The 16,999-nt window shown below is 49.8% G+C and overlaps 1 protein-coding gene across 1 annotated transcript in view; it reads left to right on the top strand.

Annotated features, from left to right (window-relative positions):
* The window catches only part of SSH1 (slingshot protein phosphatase 1), a gene marked incomplete at its 5' end in the record, with an annotated part of 33,790 nt that overhangs the window by 12,016 nt on the left and 4,775 nt on the right, over window positions 1-16,999 (top strand). The window contains 12 exons of the mRNA XM_083874190.1: window positions 5,060-5,163; window positions 6,889-6,953; window positions 7,681-7,802; window positions 9,109-9,177; window positions 9,568-9,633; window positions 10,749-10,943; window positions 11,248-11,341; window positions 12,370-12,498; window positions 13,127-13,173; window positions 14,410-14,556; window positions 15,125-15,325; window positions 16,062-16,665. Of these exons, the coding sequence (XP_083730316.1) occupies window positions 5,060-5,163; window positions 6,889-6,953; window positions 7,681-7,802; window positions 9,109-9,177; window positions 9,568-9,633; window positions 10,749-10,943; window positions 11,248-11,341; window positions 12,370-12,498; window positions 13,127-13,173; window positions 14,410-14,556; window positions 15,125-15,325; window positions 16,062-16,665 (1,843 nt within the window). The remainder of the gene's footprint in view (window positions 1-5,059; window positions 5,164-6,888; window positions 6,954-7,680; window positions 7,803-9,108; window positions 9,178-9,567; window positions 9,634-10,748; window positions 10,944-11,247; window positions 11,342-12,369; window positions 12,499-13,126; window positions 13,174-14,409; window positions 14,557-15,124; window positions 15,326-16,061; window positions 16,666-16,999) is intronic.

Genomic DNA, 16,999 nt, shown 5'->3' with positions numbered 1-16,999 from the left:
GGTGAGATTCTCACCTCTGTTTGTCCAGGTGGTTCCCTTTAATCTTTGTGTGACACGGAGCAAAGGCCACTTGGACACACTCCATTAAGAGCAGGAGAAGTGACTTGCTGCTGGAGTCCCTGGGGCTGTGCAGTGCCATGGGAAGGAGCAGCTTTGAAGTCCCTTTTTCTCTGGTGCTGTTTTGTGTTGCTCAGGCCCCTTCTGAAGGCCCCTCTGTGGTCAGGAAATGTTATCAGATGTGCCTCTATCAGGCCAAAGCAAGCAGTGCCTCTGCCTCAACCTTCGGCTTTTTTGGGGAGCAGGAGCCACACAGCTGCTCTCAACTCTTCCTGTTTCTCTCCTTGGATTTTCCTTTCTGTTTGATGTGCTCCTTCCCAGCTTGGGTTGTGTTGCTGTTGTGGTGGCTGTGGGACAATGGGAGTCCCCTCTGCTCACTGCAGCAGTGTCCTGTCTAAAATCCACCCTCTGGAAATCCTGAGGGTCTGGCTGGGCTGTGGGAGCATCCAGCAGGGCTGGTTCAGCCCCTCTCCAGGGCTGTTTTGTGTTCTTTCTCAGTTGCCTTGAGGTGGTTGAGCTTGTTCCAGACCAAGCAGCAAAGTGGGGAAGAAAAAGGGGAAAAAAATCAGTTCTCTTCCTCCTTATCAACAGGGCTATAGAAGAGGGAAGTGTGTTCCATTCTGTGGCACTCAGGAGCCTTTTTTTTCCCCTCACCTTATCAGCTTGGAAATGTTTTGAGTAGAAGATGACATGAAACCCAAGGAATTGGAGGCATTACCATGTTTGCCTTTGTAAAATCATGACCAATTTTGAGAGAAGTGAATTCTCCTTTTCTTGTGGGGCTTTGGGGTTTGTTTTTTTTTCTTCTTTAAACACACACCTGGTTGCAGGAGGCAGCAGGAGGCTCCTCACTCACCTCAGGCTTGCCTGGATCTTCCCAGGAAAAAGTGGTTTTCTCTCTCCTGACTCTGTGGATCTTTATTTTGAGATGAGTTCTGTCACTATAAGATGTGTAAATAGAGTGTTTTCTTGTGTCCTGCAAGATGATTATGGCCTATGTGAGAGTCCCCATTAAAACATGAAATTCAAGCATGCAAGGATTCCTCCTGGCACACCTCACAGCTGGAGCCACCATGGCAAACAAATTGCCTGGGGAAAACTGTTGTGGGACTGGCATCTGGCTGTCCAGGAGCGTGAGCAGCTCTGTCTCTTTCCCCAAAATCCAGTGTTTTTAAGGGATTGCTTACTGGCATTCCCAGCCCCAGGGGGTGGCAGTTTGTACCGCAGAGGAGGCGCTGCCTATTGTGTTCTTCAGCCACTCGAAATGGGGTTGATGTGTGTTGTAGCCACGCTCCTCTGGAGCTTTCCCAAAGGGGAAGAAATATTTCCTTTTCAAGTTGAGCAGCACGGAGCCAACGGATGGAGCAACAGCCTCTGGAGCCGGATCTCAGCAGGGCTGTGGCCATGAGCACCCTCTCCTTGCCAGCCTCTGGGGGCAGGAGGGACTGTCGCTGTCTGTACCTGACACTCCTGGCATTTCCCAGGTGCTGGATGTGTTGGTTTTTCCATCTCTTAGGGTGATCATTTCCTGTGTTTGGTAAGCTGAGGTCAGGGAGTGGGAGGAGAACTGGCCTGCAGCTGTATTGGAGCATCAGGGTCCTGGGGCTGTGACAAAACCCGTGGGCTCTGTGTTTATTCGAGAGCCTGAAGAGACTCCTTGTAGCGAGGTTGTGCTGGTCAGGATTCCTGGAAGGGCACGCAGGGATTGGGTGGTTTCTGTGGTGTGTGCCAGTCAAGCTGGGTGAAAACTGGCTGAGAAGTGCACAGAGAGCTCCTTCTCCCCATGGTCAGGCTGGTGGGACCAGTGTGGCCTTATGCTGTGTGCCTGCAGAAAGAATTGGGGCTTGTAAGGAACGAATCTTCAGGGAATTCAGTGCCAGCCAGCCCCTAACACACAAACACCAAGCACCTGAGAGACTCCTTGTCCAGCAGGAGCTCAGGAACTCAGGAATGGCTCTGAAAATCCATCAGGGAAGCTGTACAGTGAGGGAAGGGCCGTTTTAATTTCCTCTATCTATACTCAAGCATTGCTTTAACTGTAAAGGAATGAACAGGCATCAGTCCATGGGATGCTTTTCCTCCAGTCCCGGCCCTCCCAGGGAATATGGACTTCCCTCAGCCAGGGGCTGTGTGGGTGCTGATAGGAGCCTGCGGAGCACGAGGGGGGAAGCAAACAAACAAACAAGTCTGGAGGAGGGAAACGATTAGCCGAGCCTCAGCTGGTTGTTTCCCCTCTTGAATGGCCCTCTTTCATCAGGATGTGGTGGGACAAGTGCTTTTTCAAGCCAGGATATCAGTGGAAGACACAGTGTTCCCTAAAAGCCATCCAGTTCCCGGGGAGCATCAGCAGCCGCGATTCCTCTGCTCCGCGCAGAAAATACGCTTGACCTTTTCTTTGCCTTCTGGTGGTTTTTGTTTTTTTTTTTTAATGGGTTTAGAAGCAAAAAGGATGTGAGTTTTCCAGCTGGTTATGAATCTTTTCGAACTCCCTGACTTCTGTCTGACGCTGGGGCCACCACGATGCTGCCGCTGTGCAAAGAAAAGCAGCTCGAATTAGTATGTATGAGCCACCGGGGTTGTGCTTTGGGGCATCTGTCACCCCTGCCGAGGGGCAGAGGTTGGGGATGTTCTTTGGTGCTAGGATTTGGGTGTTCATTAGGAGAGATTTAAAAAAGAAAAAAAGAGAAAAGCTCAGAGTTTTAGTTGTTTACAGGAATTGCAGGATTTAAAAGGGAGTCGTGCCTTGCCTTTCTCACTCAGCCGTGTCCAAAGCAGTTGTGCGAAGGGGCAGAGCAGCAGAGAGTTCCCAGAGCGAAGATAAGGGCTGGTGTTGGGTAATGTTGTTGTTACAGTGTGGTGTAAACCACGAGCAAAGAGGTGTTTGGGTGTGTTCCCCGCACATGGAAAGTGGAGCTGGTGTGGAGATGGGGAATGCTGGGGGTTCGGGAGGGTTTGTGCAGGGCAGGAACGGGCATTTCAGTGGAAATGGAAACCTTGTTCTCAGCAGGCTCCTGGCTTTGCTTTCTGGTTCATTTCCACGCATGTGGATACACGGGAACAAAAATTCTGCTCTGTGAGTTGTCCTTTTCCTGGACCACTTGCTGCTCCAGCAGCACAGCTTTCCCTTTTTCCTGCAACTGGGAAAATTCTGCTATATTGTCACAGATTTCCTGACTGCAGGAGAGGAGAACATCTGTCAGGATGTATCATCAGAGCAGATCCTGATAACTTTGGGAAGGAGCTCTGGTTTTTCCAAGGTTTTTCCTCCTGTAGAAATCCTAGTCAGTGCTTTGAGATCAAAGATACTTTGGGGTGAAAAACTGAAGTAAAATATCCTATTTCAGGATTGGTTTTTTGCTTTCCAAAGACAATTTCCTCCAAATTTTCCGGGTGGGAATGCTGTGAATTATCTCCTTGTGCATGATCTAAGCATTCCCTGCCTCTCTGAGTGCTGAATATCCCATACATTGTGTGGGGGTCGCTGCCTTTGTGTCACTTCTGGCCTTTTTTAACGCTTTCCTGTGAGGTCTGGGGGGAGAAGGAAACAAGGCTCTTCCTGGCTGGCTCCTGGAAGGAGCCACATTCCCGTTGGCAGCCGTGGATTATCCCGAGCCAGGCTGAGCTCGGATCCTGCTCAGACACAGCCAGTGAGGTGAGAGGGGAGTGCTGGAATCCTGTGGGAATGGAAGTCAGGATTGTTGGAATTACACTGCGCTTCTCCTGCTGTGTTTAATTGAGCTGGTGGAGCCTGGAATTCAGGCAAGAAATTTTAGTTGACTTTTTAAAAGCAACTGAAATCTCAAATTTAAACTCGATCCAAATTTTTCTGGGGAATTCTTGAAATTCAGTTGAAAGAGGAGGAGGCTTTGCCTGGGAGCTTGGGCTGTGTTCTATGGAGATTAGAAAATCTGAAATTACATGAATTTCATGTCTGTCCTGACAAAAATTCCGAGGTGGAACAGAGCATTGGGACCATCAATGCTCCCTCCTGCCCCAAGGCAAAGACCATGGATAAAATATGGAACAGATGAGTGCTGGGACTAGTAACTCCAGTGGGATCTTTTGGTGGAGCAAAAGAAACTCCTGTGTAGCTCAGTCTCATAATGGAGCATTTCTGCTCAGTAGATGCAACAGTAATTAATGGTGATCTGTGGCTGTGAGTGTGGGGTGGTGGGAAATTGGGCTTTGGAACAACAAATGGCTCTTGTGCTGTTTGGGGAGGGGAGGAAACACATCCCAAGCAATTCCTGTGCAGCTGAAAGGTACCTCAGGAGGCAGGGATTTCCAGCCATGTGGGAAATGCAGCTTCACTGCTCCAGGCCAGAGTTTCTTCTGAACAATTTCCGAGATTCTCGTGTGTGTCCAGGAGTGGGGAAATCCGGCTGTGCCGGTGCTGTTCTGCCTTCTCCTCCCTTCTGTTCCAGCTCTGGGTGTCATTTCCCTCTGGGAATGTCACAGTGTTTGCCCACACTCTGTATCCCTGGATGCTGATCCAGCCACAGCAGAGCCAAACCTCTGCTCTTGTGCTGGTTGTTTTTTCCTGAGGGTCCAGAGCTGTGTCTTTTCCCTTGGAATGTGCAGGTTCCATCTCCCTTCCTCTTTAAATCTACACAGTTGCAGGTTCTTACTTTTGCATTCCAAAGAAATGTCAAGAACTGCAATTAGCAGGAAGTGGTGGGCTTGGAACCTGCTCTCCAGTCCATTGCAGGTCTCAGCCTGTAAAAAGTCCAACCCTGTGCTTCTTTTAAGTTGCAGAATTCCATAATCAAGTGATAAAGTCATTTCTAGCCCATGACAGCTCAGGCAAGTATCTCCTGCAGGGGCCAAGTAATAAAACAGTGATGGAAAATGACAGATGAATAATCCCAGAGTCATGCTGTGCAAGTGGCTGTGGCAAAATCCTACTATTTTAGTGAGGAAAGCCCTTCCTTTCCCAGATGTGCACATTTTGCTGTCTTTCCTCGCAGCTGACTCCTGTGTGGTTTGTTGGGTTTTTTTCCAGCCTCAGCGAGAGCTTTTTCATGGTGAAAGGTGCAGCCCTTTTCTTACAGCAAGGAAACAGCTCCCAGGGCCAGCGAAGCCTCCAGCATCCCCACAAACATGCAGGTAATGGATCCTATCCCCTCTGGAGATCCTTTTTCCCTCCCATCCAAAGGGATAGGCTGATGGCACAGGTGAGTGACTCCCCAGGTTGTCCTGGTGAGCCTTGTACAACCTGCTGAACAAACCCAGGGTTTCAGCCCACATTCAAATTACTGTGTTTTGTCTTGGGATCACTGAGTTTTGGTTTAAACTTTTATCATTCTCTTGGAACCGTGACCAGAGTAGAGAATTATTCTATGTGAAAGTCATGGTATTTTGCATGGCTCTCTTTAGGCAGGGAAGCCTGTGCAGCCACAAGGGCTGTGTGGATTCTCTCTCCCTGTTTTCCCCAGCCACAGAGGAGGAAATGTCTCTTGTGCTTCAGTGAGTTAATCTTTGCCTCCCCTTTGGCCTGTGGGGAGGAAAAGTGACAGGGTCTGACTCACAGAGCTCAGCACCCCTTGGACACTTGTGGATCTCCTGGACTTTTCTCCAGGGGCTCTCCCAGCCTCCAATAATCTTGGGACTTTTTGCTTTGAAACTTCCTGTTGCTGATTTTGTTTGGATGTTGCTGGTCAGAGTAAGGGATGTTTTATCAGCATTTGGATATCTGGAGAGATGTACATTTGTTAGCTCCTCGTATCCTGGTTTCAGGAAAACCCCTTTTCCTATCAGCTCACCACAGTCTGTTGGAGTTTATCATGATTTAAAAACAGACTGCCCTGCTTGCCCCAGTCCCTTCCAGTTGCCAACTGGTGGGAAGAAATGGCAGGGAGTGGTGTGGTGAGTGTACAATACAGATTTGGATGCAGATAAGGGCACCCAGGGAAGTTGATTCTACTTTCCCAATGTTTCTGTCCTCTGCCTTTGGCAGTTTGGGAATAGGTGGGTACTGGGTGAGAGGAACTGGGATTTTGGGGCATTTTGAGAGCAGGAGCCTGTGGGAAAGGCACAGTGTGGTACTGTGTGGTGCTGCTTAGCAAACACTCCAGCACAAAGGGGGTGTTTGAATGCCAGGCTTGGCTTTGGGTTTCTTTAACTGTCAGCAATTCCTATACCCAGCAAACAGCCTACGGAAGGAATTTTATCTCACATGGAAACTTATGAGTGCATTACTGAGTTATTAGATGGGAACTCGGTTTGTTTTCCTGTAGATTCCTTGTTCCTTTCGTCTGCTTTCCCCAAACAGAAATGTACCCACAGGCCTGGAGCTGAAGGGATTTAGTGCATGAGCAGAACTTGGAGGCAGAAGGGGCTCCATCACCCAAACCAGGCCATTCCTGCAGCCCTTCCCTCTGGAGGTCACTCATGCCCAGTCACACCCTCTGTAGGGCTGGTGGGGCTGATCCCACCGTGCTGGGGGTGATTCACAGCTCAAAGTTGTTCTTTCCTCCTTTGTTCCTGTTTTTTTTAATCAGAGTTTTTCCTCTTCTTCTTCCTCACCTGTTCTCATGGCCAAACCTTTCTGTCCTCTCTAGGATGCTGTGACAGGGAGAGAATCCTCACTTGTGCCAGGCACAAGTGGTTTCAGTTGATTTGGTGGCTTCCAAATACTGTAAGTTTGGGTTCTCACCCATCCAGGGAATGGCCATCCAAGAATCTCATTACTCTGGGACAGCAAAGTTAATTGAGCTCCCTTAATTAGTATTTTTTGATGTAGAAATATCCAATTTCTCTAAAGGTCAAGACTCTGTTGATTCCTAGTGCAGCAAGAGCCCCTTTCTGATGATTGCTCTGCTTTCTGTGCAGGTGACTTGCCCCAGCACCTCCAGGTGATGATCAACCTCCTGCGCTGCGAGGACAGGATCAAACTGGTAAGGACAACTGCATTTTCCTGGTCTCATTTCTGTTGAATTTCAGACCTGGAGAGGAGCAGGAAAAGCATTGGGAAATCCTAGATTTCAGAGCTGCCTTAACTCTGTGCTGGTTTCCAGCCCTACCCCATTTTCCTGTCCACTCCTTTTGCCCTGGTCCTTGTGTCCAGGTGTGAGTTGGGTCAGGGAACTGCTCTGCCTGAAATCTGTTGTTTTGTTAGATTTCATTTTCCATATAGCTGACAAACACTAATACAGGAGGAGAGACAGGACCTTGCTGATTCTCCTGGACACTTTTAAGTCAGGCTTGAAATTGCATCAGCTGGGCTGGGCTTTCTTTTGAAGAAATCTGCAGATAAAAATCTGCTGTAAAAGTCACTTCTCTGCAGAGAAGTCGATGCCAGTTGTGCCTCCTGCAGGACTGAGCTATTTCAGTGGAGATTTGGGGGTGTGAGAATCCTCTGAGCCTGCCTGTTTTCAGTTCACTGCATGACCAATGTTTTTTACACTTCCTGCTTGAAACTTCAGAACAAACCTTTGGGTTACATTTTGTAGCGTTTCCCCAAACCGGAGCGGGGTAATCTCAGCCAATCTCCCCCTCACCAAAAACAGCACCAAGCCTTGCTGTATCTCCCATACTGCACTAAATAAAGCTTTGGGGCATCATGAGAACTTTCCAAGCCTTGTGCAGCAGTGGCAGCAGTAATGAGGCAGAGGTGGTTTGCAGGCCGTGCGTTTGGAGAGCGTGTGGACCGACCGCGTGCGCTACATGGTGGTGGTGTACAGCAACGGGCGGCAGGACACCGAGGAGAACATCCTGCTGGGAGTGGACTTCTCCAGCAAGGAGAGGTAGGTCTGAGCTGCCAGCCAGGCAGGATGGGCTCTCTGGCAGCACCAAACTGTCCCCCAGCAGTTGGGTTACCTGATTCTGCAGATTCCACCAAGAGAAAGGACACGGGGCTGAGTTAATTTTTGTTCAAGAAAGTTTTCAGTCTCTGTGGAATCAAAGGCCATGGCATCCACCTCACCAGTGGGAGTTTGCTGCCTGCTCCCTGCAAAATGCTCTTGCAGACACATTTACAAAACTGCTACTCATTCTCTCCCCCTGACTCCAGTGTGTTGATGGAATGATGCAATGGAGCTGCTTTTGGGGAGTAGCTTTGTTGCCAAATAACGTCAAAAAACAATACTGCAGAGGTAGCTCCAAAACCAACAAACAACTGTGTCAGCAACGAGCTGTTCCTTTTGTCTGACTGATAAGAGCACACAGTATTTGGAAAAGCAAGTGAAATATTTTGTTATCACAGCCCCTCTCAGATTATTCCAGTTCTGGTGAGTAAACCAAGGCAGAAAAGTTCTTGGCTCAGGGAGAAGGGGCTGGTTTGGCAGAGCTGGAGTCAGAGGCTGGAGCTGCCAGGCTGTTGTGTGTGTTCTCCCAGGATTTAACCAGCTGCCCTGTCCTTGTGGTGCAGCCTCTGTGAGTTCTGTTTAATTCTGGAAAACCTTAGTGGTGGTTTGCCCTGGAAAGTGGGAAGGGGAAGCTTTGCACAGCTGTAGGGAAGCTCCCAGCCGTGCCTTCCTCATCAGATTATTGTCATTGGCTTTGATGCTGCCTCTGTTCTGCTCTGAAATTCCCATGTGGCCTTCCCTTGGTGTGCCACAGCAGGGGAAATTTGCCTCACCTCCACTCTGAAACAACCTTGCATTAATTTGCTCCTGGCGATTACTGATGTGAGGCAAAGGGAAGGATGGATTTCTGTTGCTGTCTGCATCCCAATTTCCTTTAAAACCTGAATATCTCAGTAGCTTAATTATTTACAGCTGGATATTCCTGACCTTCATTATAGCAGGGTTTTCTTGCCAGATTGCCTGTCTGAACTGAAAGTGTTCTTTTGGGTCAGATAAACCCCTAAAAACCATTTTCATCTGTTCCACCTGTTAAGAGTGATCCCAGGGAGCAATCACCACGAGTTATCACCTTGTCAGACCTTCAGGCTCCAGCTTCCTGTTTTATTTGATGACCTAAAATATTACGAGGGATTACTAGAGCAAGGCTTGAGGATTTTAAAAATTAAAGAGTATTAATAATTTAAGCTATTGGCATGACCACATCGTGGCCTATATTTAACTTCCTGTCTCCTCATCTCTCTTCCAGTAAAAGCTGCACTATAGGAATGGTTCTTCGCCTCTGGAGTGATACTAAAATCCATCTGGATGGGGATGGGTAAGAAACCACATTAAAAGGATAAATGTGAATGTCCTTCCCTACCTGGGGGCTGCTCTAGGAGAGATTCTCCATCACCTTGCAAATGAAGTGCCCATTTTGGATTCATGGCTACAGAGTCCTTTTATTCAAACAGTGAGTTCTTGTCTTGCTGCCCTCACACTGCTCCCGTGGTTCCACGGGATGCTCTGAAACCCCACTGAGGACTGGAGCTCTCATTCCTGGCAGCCTCTTGCCATTCTTACTTGGGAGGTTGGAAAAATCAGTGAGATAAATTCTCATCCTGATTCTTTTGGCCTATGAGTGCCCCAGTGCAGTAACTGTTTGTAGAGAGCAGGTTGGGGTGCAGAGAAAAGCAGTTTTTGACTGGATTTTCCCTCTCTCCATCAGTGGCTTCAGTGTGAGCACTGCAGGGAGGATGCACATCTTCAAGCCTGTGTCGGTGCAAGCCATGTGGTATGTGAGGGGCTGGGCTCAGGGAGAGACTCTTCTTCTTGTCAGTAAATTAAAAATAAAAAATCAGCTGCATTTTAGCCTTCTCCACAGTGGGTATTTAGTTCAGAGCAGCTCTGTGTCCTTCAGCATGGGGGAAGTGGCACCAGGGAGATGAATAAATATGAGAGATGAGCTCAAATTCCTGGAGCTGCAAACCAAGAATTTCCTCTCTCTGCATATTTTTCTCACTGGCTGAGAGAGGAGGTTCAGGGCCCATTGCCAGCCTGTGGCATTCCCTGTGTGCTGCCCCATTCCTGGGGTTCCTGCAGCCCCAGGTGCCCGTTCACCTTCCAGCTCCTGCCACCCTCCCCTGTGCAGGGATTCCAAACACCTGAAGCAGAGGTGGCTGAGCCAGCAAATTCCTCCCTGAAGAGGCTGCTCCACATGGAACTGCATCTCCCTCTGCCTGGGCAATGCTGTCTCCCCTTGGAGCCTGGAGAGATCCCCTGCAGCATCTCCTAGGCAAGAGATAGAGATGTGGAGAAAGATGTCCTGCTAGGGATGGTTTGGTAGAGAAACAAACAGAACTCCTGTTCCTGTCAGTTCTGAATTTGGCCCCTCTTGTTGCCAGCCTTGGATGTGGTGGTTGTGTTCAGTGCAACAACTTCAGAGTGGAGCCTTAAAGAAAGGAAAAAATGAGGAGGGAAGGAAGGAAAAAGTAATGTTAGGATTTGCAAAAACAAATGACCCAATCTGGGCCTTGTCTCTGGAGCCTGTCAGGGGCCAGGAATGCTGGTAAATATGCATCAGGCTCCTTGCTGGAGGTTGTTGGAAAAATGTCCCTGTTCTTTATCTTCCTTTGGCTGTACAAGTTGGTTAATGATTAGAACCCAGAGCAACTTGTACCTCCTTATTCCTTGTTAATTAGGAGAAGATTCCAGCCTCTGCCTCAGCCCTGCTGTGAGAAGCCCCCAAGGTGCAGTTTGTGCCTCTTTGAGCTCTGACACCATAAATTTCCTGCTTTCAAAGAGCAAACTGCAACAACTAACGCTGAAAATCACTTTTCCTCTGTGAAATTCTCCCAGCTCCTGCTTTGTCTACTCACAGCTGCCCAAATCTCTTCTCCAACCCTGCAGGTCTGCTTTACAGATCCTCCACAAAGCCTGTGAAGTTGCCAGAAGATACAACTACTTCCCAGGGGGGGTGGCCTTGGTGTGGGCCACCTACTACGAGAGCTGCATCAGCTCGGACCAGAGCTGCATCAACGAGTGGAACGCGATGCAGGACCTGGAGTCCACCCGCCCCGACTCCCCAGCCCTCTTTGTTGACAAGTCAGTGCAGCATTTTATTGGGAAAAGTTTGCTTGGCTCGTGAAGGGAATCTCCCCTTCTCCCTGTTCTTCCTGGCCTGGTTAATTTCTGTTGTTAGAAAAGCAACAAAAGAGAATTTGTGTGGACTAGTCAGAGCTGAAACTTTGGGTTGTGATATAGTGTATGAGCACCCACAAGCTGCTTTTTTTTTTTTCCATTATTCTCATAAAAAATCCCTTTAACACAAGCCTTTCCCCTCACTCCTCAGTGCTGTGCATGTGCTGCCAGCCTGGAATGATCCTCTCCTATTCCTGTTCCTCCCCAGGCCGACGGAAAGGGAACGAACCGAGCGACTCATTAAAGCCAAGCTTCGAAGCATCATGACCAGCAAAGACCTGGAAAATGTGACTTCCAAAGAGGTAAATATAAAAAAATTCTCACCCTTATCCTTCCTGCCAGACTCCCTGTCTAGAGGGTGGTGAGCAGGCACCATATGCCTGGGTGTCCCTGGCTTTGGAATGTGCATTTCAACCGTTCCGTAAAGTCTCTGCTCTGGCTTTGCTGCAACTCCCTCCTGAGAAATCAGGATAATCCCAGCATCAGAACTGTCTTTCAGGGCCTCAGTAATAACTGTGTGACTTTCAAGTTAAATTTCAAGGCTTTATTTCCTCTTTTTTTCCTGGACAAATGTCAGAGGACCTTTCAGACAGTATTTTGCTCCTGAGTTTATGGATGGAAAATCACAAATCAAGGCTAGAGCTCATTTGGATCCATCCCCCAGGCTGGTGTAATCCATCCACCCACAGTGCAGACGTGATCAGAGTGGGAATGGTTCTTTTTGGGGTGGGTTTTCAGTTTTTAAGGGAGGTTATTAACATGCAAGTGGTAGGAGGAAGCTGAGAATGTGTCTGTCTGTGGACGTGTTCCTCACTCCTGCTGCAGACAAGTTCTTGTTTTTTATCTCTCAAATTATTATTTTAAAGGAGCAGATACCCCAAAATACTTTTTTTTCCCCTCAGATATTATCTGAAGCTTTATTTACAGCTTCTCAGTTTGGGGATTTAGGATACCAGGGCAAGGGACGGTGGTTTTAAACTGCCAGAGGGCAGGGATAGATGGGATATTGAGAAGGAATCCTTCCTAGTGATGGGCTGGGATGGAGTTCCCAGAGAAGCTGGAATCCCTGAAAGTGTCCAAGGCCAGGTTGGACAGGGCTTGGAGCAACCTGGGATAGTGGAAGGTGTGGAATGAGATGAGCTTTAAGGTCCCTTCCCACACAAACCATTCTGGGATAACTGGAGAGATGCCACATACTGAAATTCCTGGTCTCCAGAAGGCTGAGTCCCTGTTGCTGTTTTTAATGAAAAAGTGTTCTGCAGGGAAGTGCCCACAAATGTTTTTGTTGGACACCAGGATTCCAGTGCCATCCTTTGTGTTTGCTCTGCAGATCCGAAACGAGCTGGAGAAACACATGAACTGCAACTTAAAGGAATTCAAGGAATTTATAGACAATGAAATGCTGCTGATCCTGGGTCAGATGGACAAACCATCCCTGATTTTTGATCATTTGTACCTGGTGAGTGTCAGGAGCTGCGGGAGAGCTCTGCTGTGCTGTGTCCAGTCCTTTGCCACTAGATGGTACTCCAGGCAAAACCAGGCTCTGCCTCTGGAACAAAGACTTCCCAGAGATGAGCAGTTTGTCCCTGTTGAGTCTTTTAGTTGTTGTTCTGAAGAGAGTCAGAGGAAGTGCTCATGTTTCAGGGCAAAACCTGCCTTTTAAGAGTTTAAATCTTTCTCCTGTGAAGATCTGGGGGGAATCCAAGGTGTAACCACCCTCAGAGCTTTCAGGGTTTGCCTCACTTCTCATGTGTGGCATATCTGGGCTCACAGTTATATTAATTTTGTTTCCCTGAACGATTTCTCCCCATGTTTAAAAATCCAGAGTGGCCAAGGGCAGTGATTTGGGATGAGCTCAGTCACACCCTGGCCTAGAACTAACTCTGTGGGTGAGTTGTGCCCTGGTCCCTCCTTCAGCAGGTTCCTGCCTGCTCAGGACAGGACATCAATGCCCTATTCCTGTCTCAGAGTCTGTTCCCAACATTCCAGTCAGCTCAGGAGGATGGCTGGGGTGGGGGGACTGCAGAACCTTGGGGAAAAGGGCTGTTTGGGGGCCCTTTGGAAACGTGTGTTTGTGGCTGTTGCAGGGCTCTGAGTGGAACGCTTCCAACCTGGAGGAGCTGCAGGGCTCGGGGTGAGTACTGCTCCTCCCAGGCTCCAAACCCTCCACTGTGTGCCTGCAATTCCCCCAGGACTCTGGGGAGGACATTTGTAGGCTCTGAGGATGATTTGGGGCCCATTCTTAAGCCATGGGGTAACTTCCCACCAGCAGCCCTGTGGAGAAATCTCTCCAACCTCACTTTTATGACCAGCACAGAGTGAAAATAACAAAAACTTGTCATTCGTGAGGTCCATCAGGATCTCCATCCCCCAGCGTTCCCAGTGCTGTGCCAGGTGTGAATTCCTGCAGGCTGCAGAGGAGCAAAGGTTGCAGCACTAAGGAAAAATCTCCATTCAGATGGAGCAGAGCTGCCTGTGGATGAGCAAACTCCTCCTCACCTGCCTGGCCAGGCAGCTCCAGGTGTCTCTCCCATCCCCGTGGTGCTGCTTGGCTCCATTCCCTGCCACCCTTTTTGGATCAGGGAGAATTCTGCCTATAAATATTTGCTGCTCACTCAAGGCCTTCACCAACCTTGATGTGAGGAACTGAAATTCTTCACAATTTCAGCACGGCTGAAAATGTTTCATTTTGGAGTCCTTGTGAGCAGATGTCTGCACATCTTGGGACAAGGAAATCAAGCAGAGTGTTAATGATTTTGTCTTGCATTGGGATATGCAGTGTCCAAAGGCAAAGATGGACAAATTCTGAGACAAATATCCTGTGTCCTTGATTTTTCTCAGTGATAGGAGGTGATAAATCAATCTGGACATTCATTCTCGGGTACATTGTTATCCCTGCTGTGATATTTGGCAGGAATCAAGAGTTAACATGTGACTCTCCTGGTTTTGGTCAGAAAGAAGAGAAAGAGATGGGATTGCAGCTAAAACCTGCAACTGGAGATGGTGAATCCTGGGTTATATTCCCAGATGATTCCCTTCTTTCTGCATCCCCAGAGCTACATGGCACAGCGAGGAGTTCCTGGTTGGGTCACACAGACTCAGAGACAATAAATGGGGTAAAATAAACTTCTCCCTCCTGTGCCCAGGCTGTTTGGACACTTGGGATGTGCTGGCAGTGAGAGGTGGCAGAACAGCCTCCTGTGTGCCCTGTGTCACCGGCTGTACCAGGGATTTAGGGTTAGGGCTGTCGGTAAAACCTTACAGCTCCTGTTGGGTTGGATTCCATGGATTCATAGTGTCCCTCAGTGCCTGAGGGATTTGATGGATTTGATGCCCATGGCAGCTCAGGGTGTCTCTCTGGTGCCCACAGCATTGACTACATCCTGAACGTCACCCGGGAAATCGACAACTTCTTCCCAGGCCTGTTCGCCTACCACAACATCCGGGTGTACGACGAGGAGACCACGGACCTGCTGGCACACTGGAACGAGGCTTATCACTTCATCAACAAGGCCAAGTGAGTGCTGGGACCCTGGCCCTGGGGGAGGGCACAGCCCAGCTCCCTGTGTCTCATCCTGGGCACTCACAAAGCCACACAAACTGCAGGGCCTTGGCATCATCATTCCGTGTTCCCGGAGCTCCCTCATGCCCTGTCCCTTCCTGGACTGGCATTAACCTGTTCCTAGCCCAGCAGTTTTATTACTACTTTGTTTTGCTTCTGAAAGGAAATGAGGATGTTTCCTCTTCTGGAGAAGTTCTGGAGCTGCTCCAGCTGTGTCTGTGTTGGACCTGCCCCAGCTGTCTCTGCAGACAGAGCCTGTCAAACCCTGCCTGGCCTCTACACTCAGCCTTTTCCCAGTGATCCCAGTATCCAAAGATGGAGGCAGGAGGCTTCACAGTGGTCTCTGAAATGAATGAGGCTGCCCATCTCTAACTTCCAGCTTTTCTGGAGAGGGATTCTTCTCCTGGCCCTCACAATCCCAAGCATTCCTCCCCTCCAGAGCCGTGATGGGGGTGGGCAAAGCAGGGAGCGCTGCCCCTCCTCCAGTGACATGGGATTTATCCTCCTGTTTGTCCTGCTGCAGGAAGAACCACTCCAAGTGCCTGGTGCACTGCAAGATGGGCGTGAGCCGCTCTGCGTCCACCGTCATCGCCTACGCCATGAAGGAATTCGGCTGGTCCCTGGAAAAGGCCTACAATTACGTGAAGCAGAAGCGCAGCATCACACGGCCCAACGCCGGCTTCATGCGGCAGCTGCTGGAGTATGAGGGCATTTTGGATGCCAGGTATGAGTGGGAAGGGAAGGAGCTGATTGTGGATAACATCACAAAGGATTGCTGGATCTCCCTGGGGCTCTGTCGGTGTCATGCCCACAGATGTGTGAGGGGTGTAACCTGAAGGGTGTCTTTAGAAGGGCACAGGCAAAATCCTGGGTCAGTCCTGCTTTTCCTGAACCTTCCCTGTGCCAGGCACCCTGCATGGAAATTAGCTGGGAGAGCTGCTCTGGTGTAATTCAGTGAGGGTTTCTCTGTGCTTGGGAAGCACGTTTGGATTTCTCAGCAGCCAGTGCTGCTCAGCACAGCATTGTTCTTGTTTTATGAGGCAGAACTGAGCTCGGGCCATTCCGGAGGCAAAGTGTTCATGGTTGTGTGCCAACTCCAGGACTCTGTCACTGCAAGGGCTGTAGTATTTATCTTCTAAGGATAGAGGAGAGAATTCTGTTCCCTGGTTCAGCAGGAGCTGTGCCATGGGACGTGCAGAGGGGTCAGTTTGTGGTGTGTGCTCTGAGGGGGCTTCTGTGCCCTGAGGGGTCTCTCAAGGTCTGATCCCACCACAGCTGCACTCAGGGCGCTGCTCTGGAATGGAGAGGTGGGAGGAAAAAATCCCAGTGCTGAAGGTGGTTTATCCAAGTGGGAACTCAGGTCTGGGCCCAGCCCTTGGATTCTGGGCTGTGCAGACAGAAGGAAGCTCCTGGCACTGGGGAGTGCAGGGCAGTCACTCATGTCCTTCTCCTCTCCCCAGCAAACAGCGCCACAATAAACTGTGGAAGCAGCAGGCAGAGAGCAACCTGCCCCAGAACACCGATGGCACCACGGGGTCGGGAGACTTCTTACTGGAGAGCTTGGACATCGACCTGGAAAACCGGCTGGCCGACCTGGACATGCCTTCCCAGTCAGCCTACCTGGACAACCGCGCCGGCTCCGACGGCTCCGTGGGCTTCCACTACTGCTTCCGCCGCCTCTCGGACACCCTGCTGGAGAACAAGATTCCCGGGGACAGGGAGGGCTTCTTCCACATGGAGCAGCTGGAGCGGGATGCCCTGGTGGGACAGCCTCCGTCTGCACCGTCCCAGGGCAGGCTGCTGGAGATGGGAAAGGCCCCGGAGAGAGGCGAGCCGCTGGCAGAGCTGGGAGGTTTCTGTGAGAAAGAGGCAAAGAAGAAACTGGATTTCAGCCCCAGGAAGGGAAGGATGGTCCTTGGGGAGCCAGGGGAGGACGGTGTCAGGGAGGAACATCCCATGGAAAAGTGGAAGCGGCGTTTGTCCATGCACAAGGAGGAGAGCAGGCTCAATAGGGAGAACTTGAATAACAACAACAGCAAAAGGAGTTGTCCAGAGGATTTTGAGGTGCGTATGGAGGTGAGATGGAGGTGATTGGCATGGCTGACTCTGCTGCAAGTGAAACTGCTCTTCTCATCCTCATAGCCCAGTTTCATTTGACTTGGATAAAGCCTTTCATTCCATGATGAGCTTCTCCCCTTTCGAGGCGCTTCTGACCAGGGCTTTGCTTGCCCAAGCTGTGGATGTAGATGCCAGAGAGTGCCCAGTGAGTGCCCTGTAAAGTGCTGTGGGCAGCTCGCTTGCATGACCCTCGCTTGGCACGGTAGGTATTCCTTGGAGACACTGTCTGCTGGGAAAGCACGTGGCTTTAGTTCCTGCTGCAGGTCCTGAGGTGGAAATG

Source organism: Zosterops lateralis, assembly GCF_965231275.1.
Source record: "Zosterops lateralis genome assembly, chromosome: 17".
Taxonomy (NCBI): Eukaryota; Metazoa; Chordata; class Aves; order Passeriformes; family Zosteropidae; genus Zosterops; species Zosterops lateralis.
The sequence above is the reverse complement of the archived record's forward strand: the minus strand, read 5'-3'. Positions and strand labels throughout refer to the sequence as shown.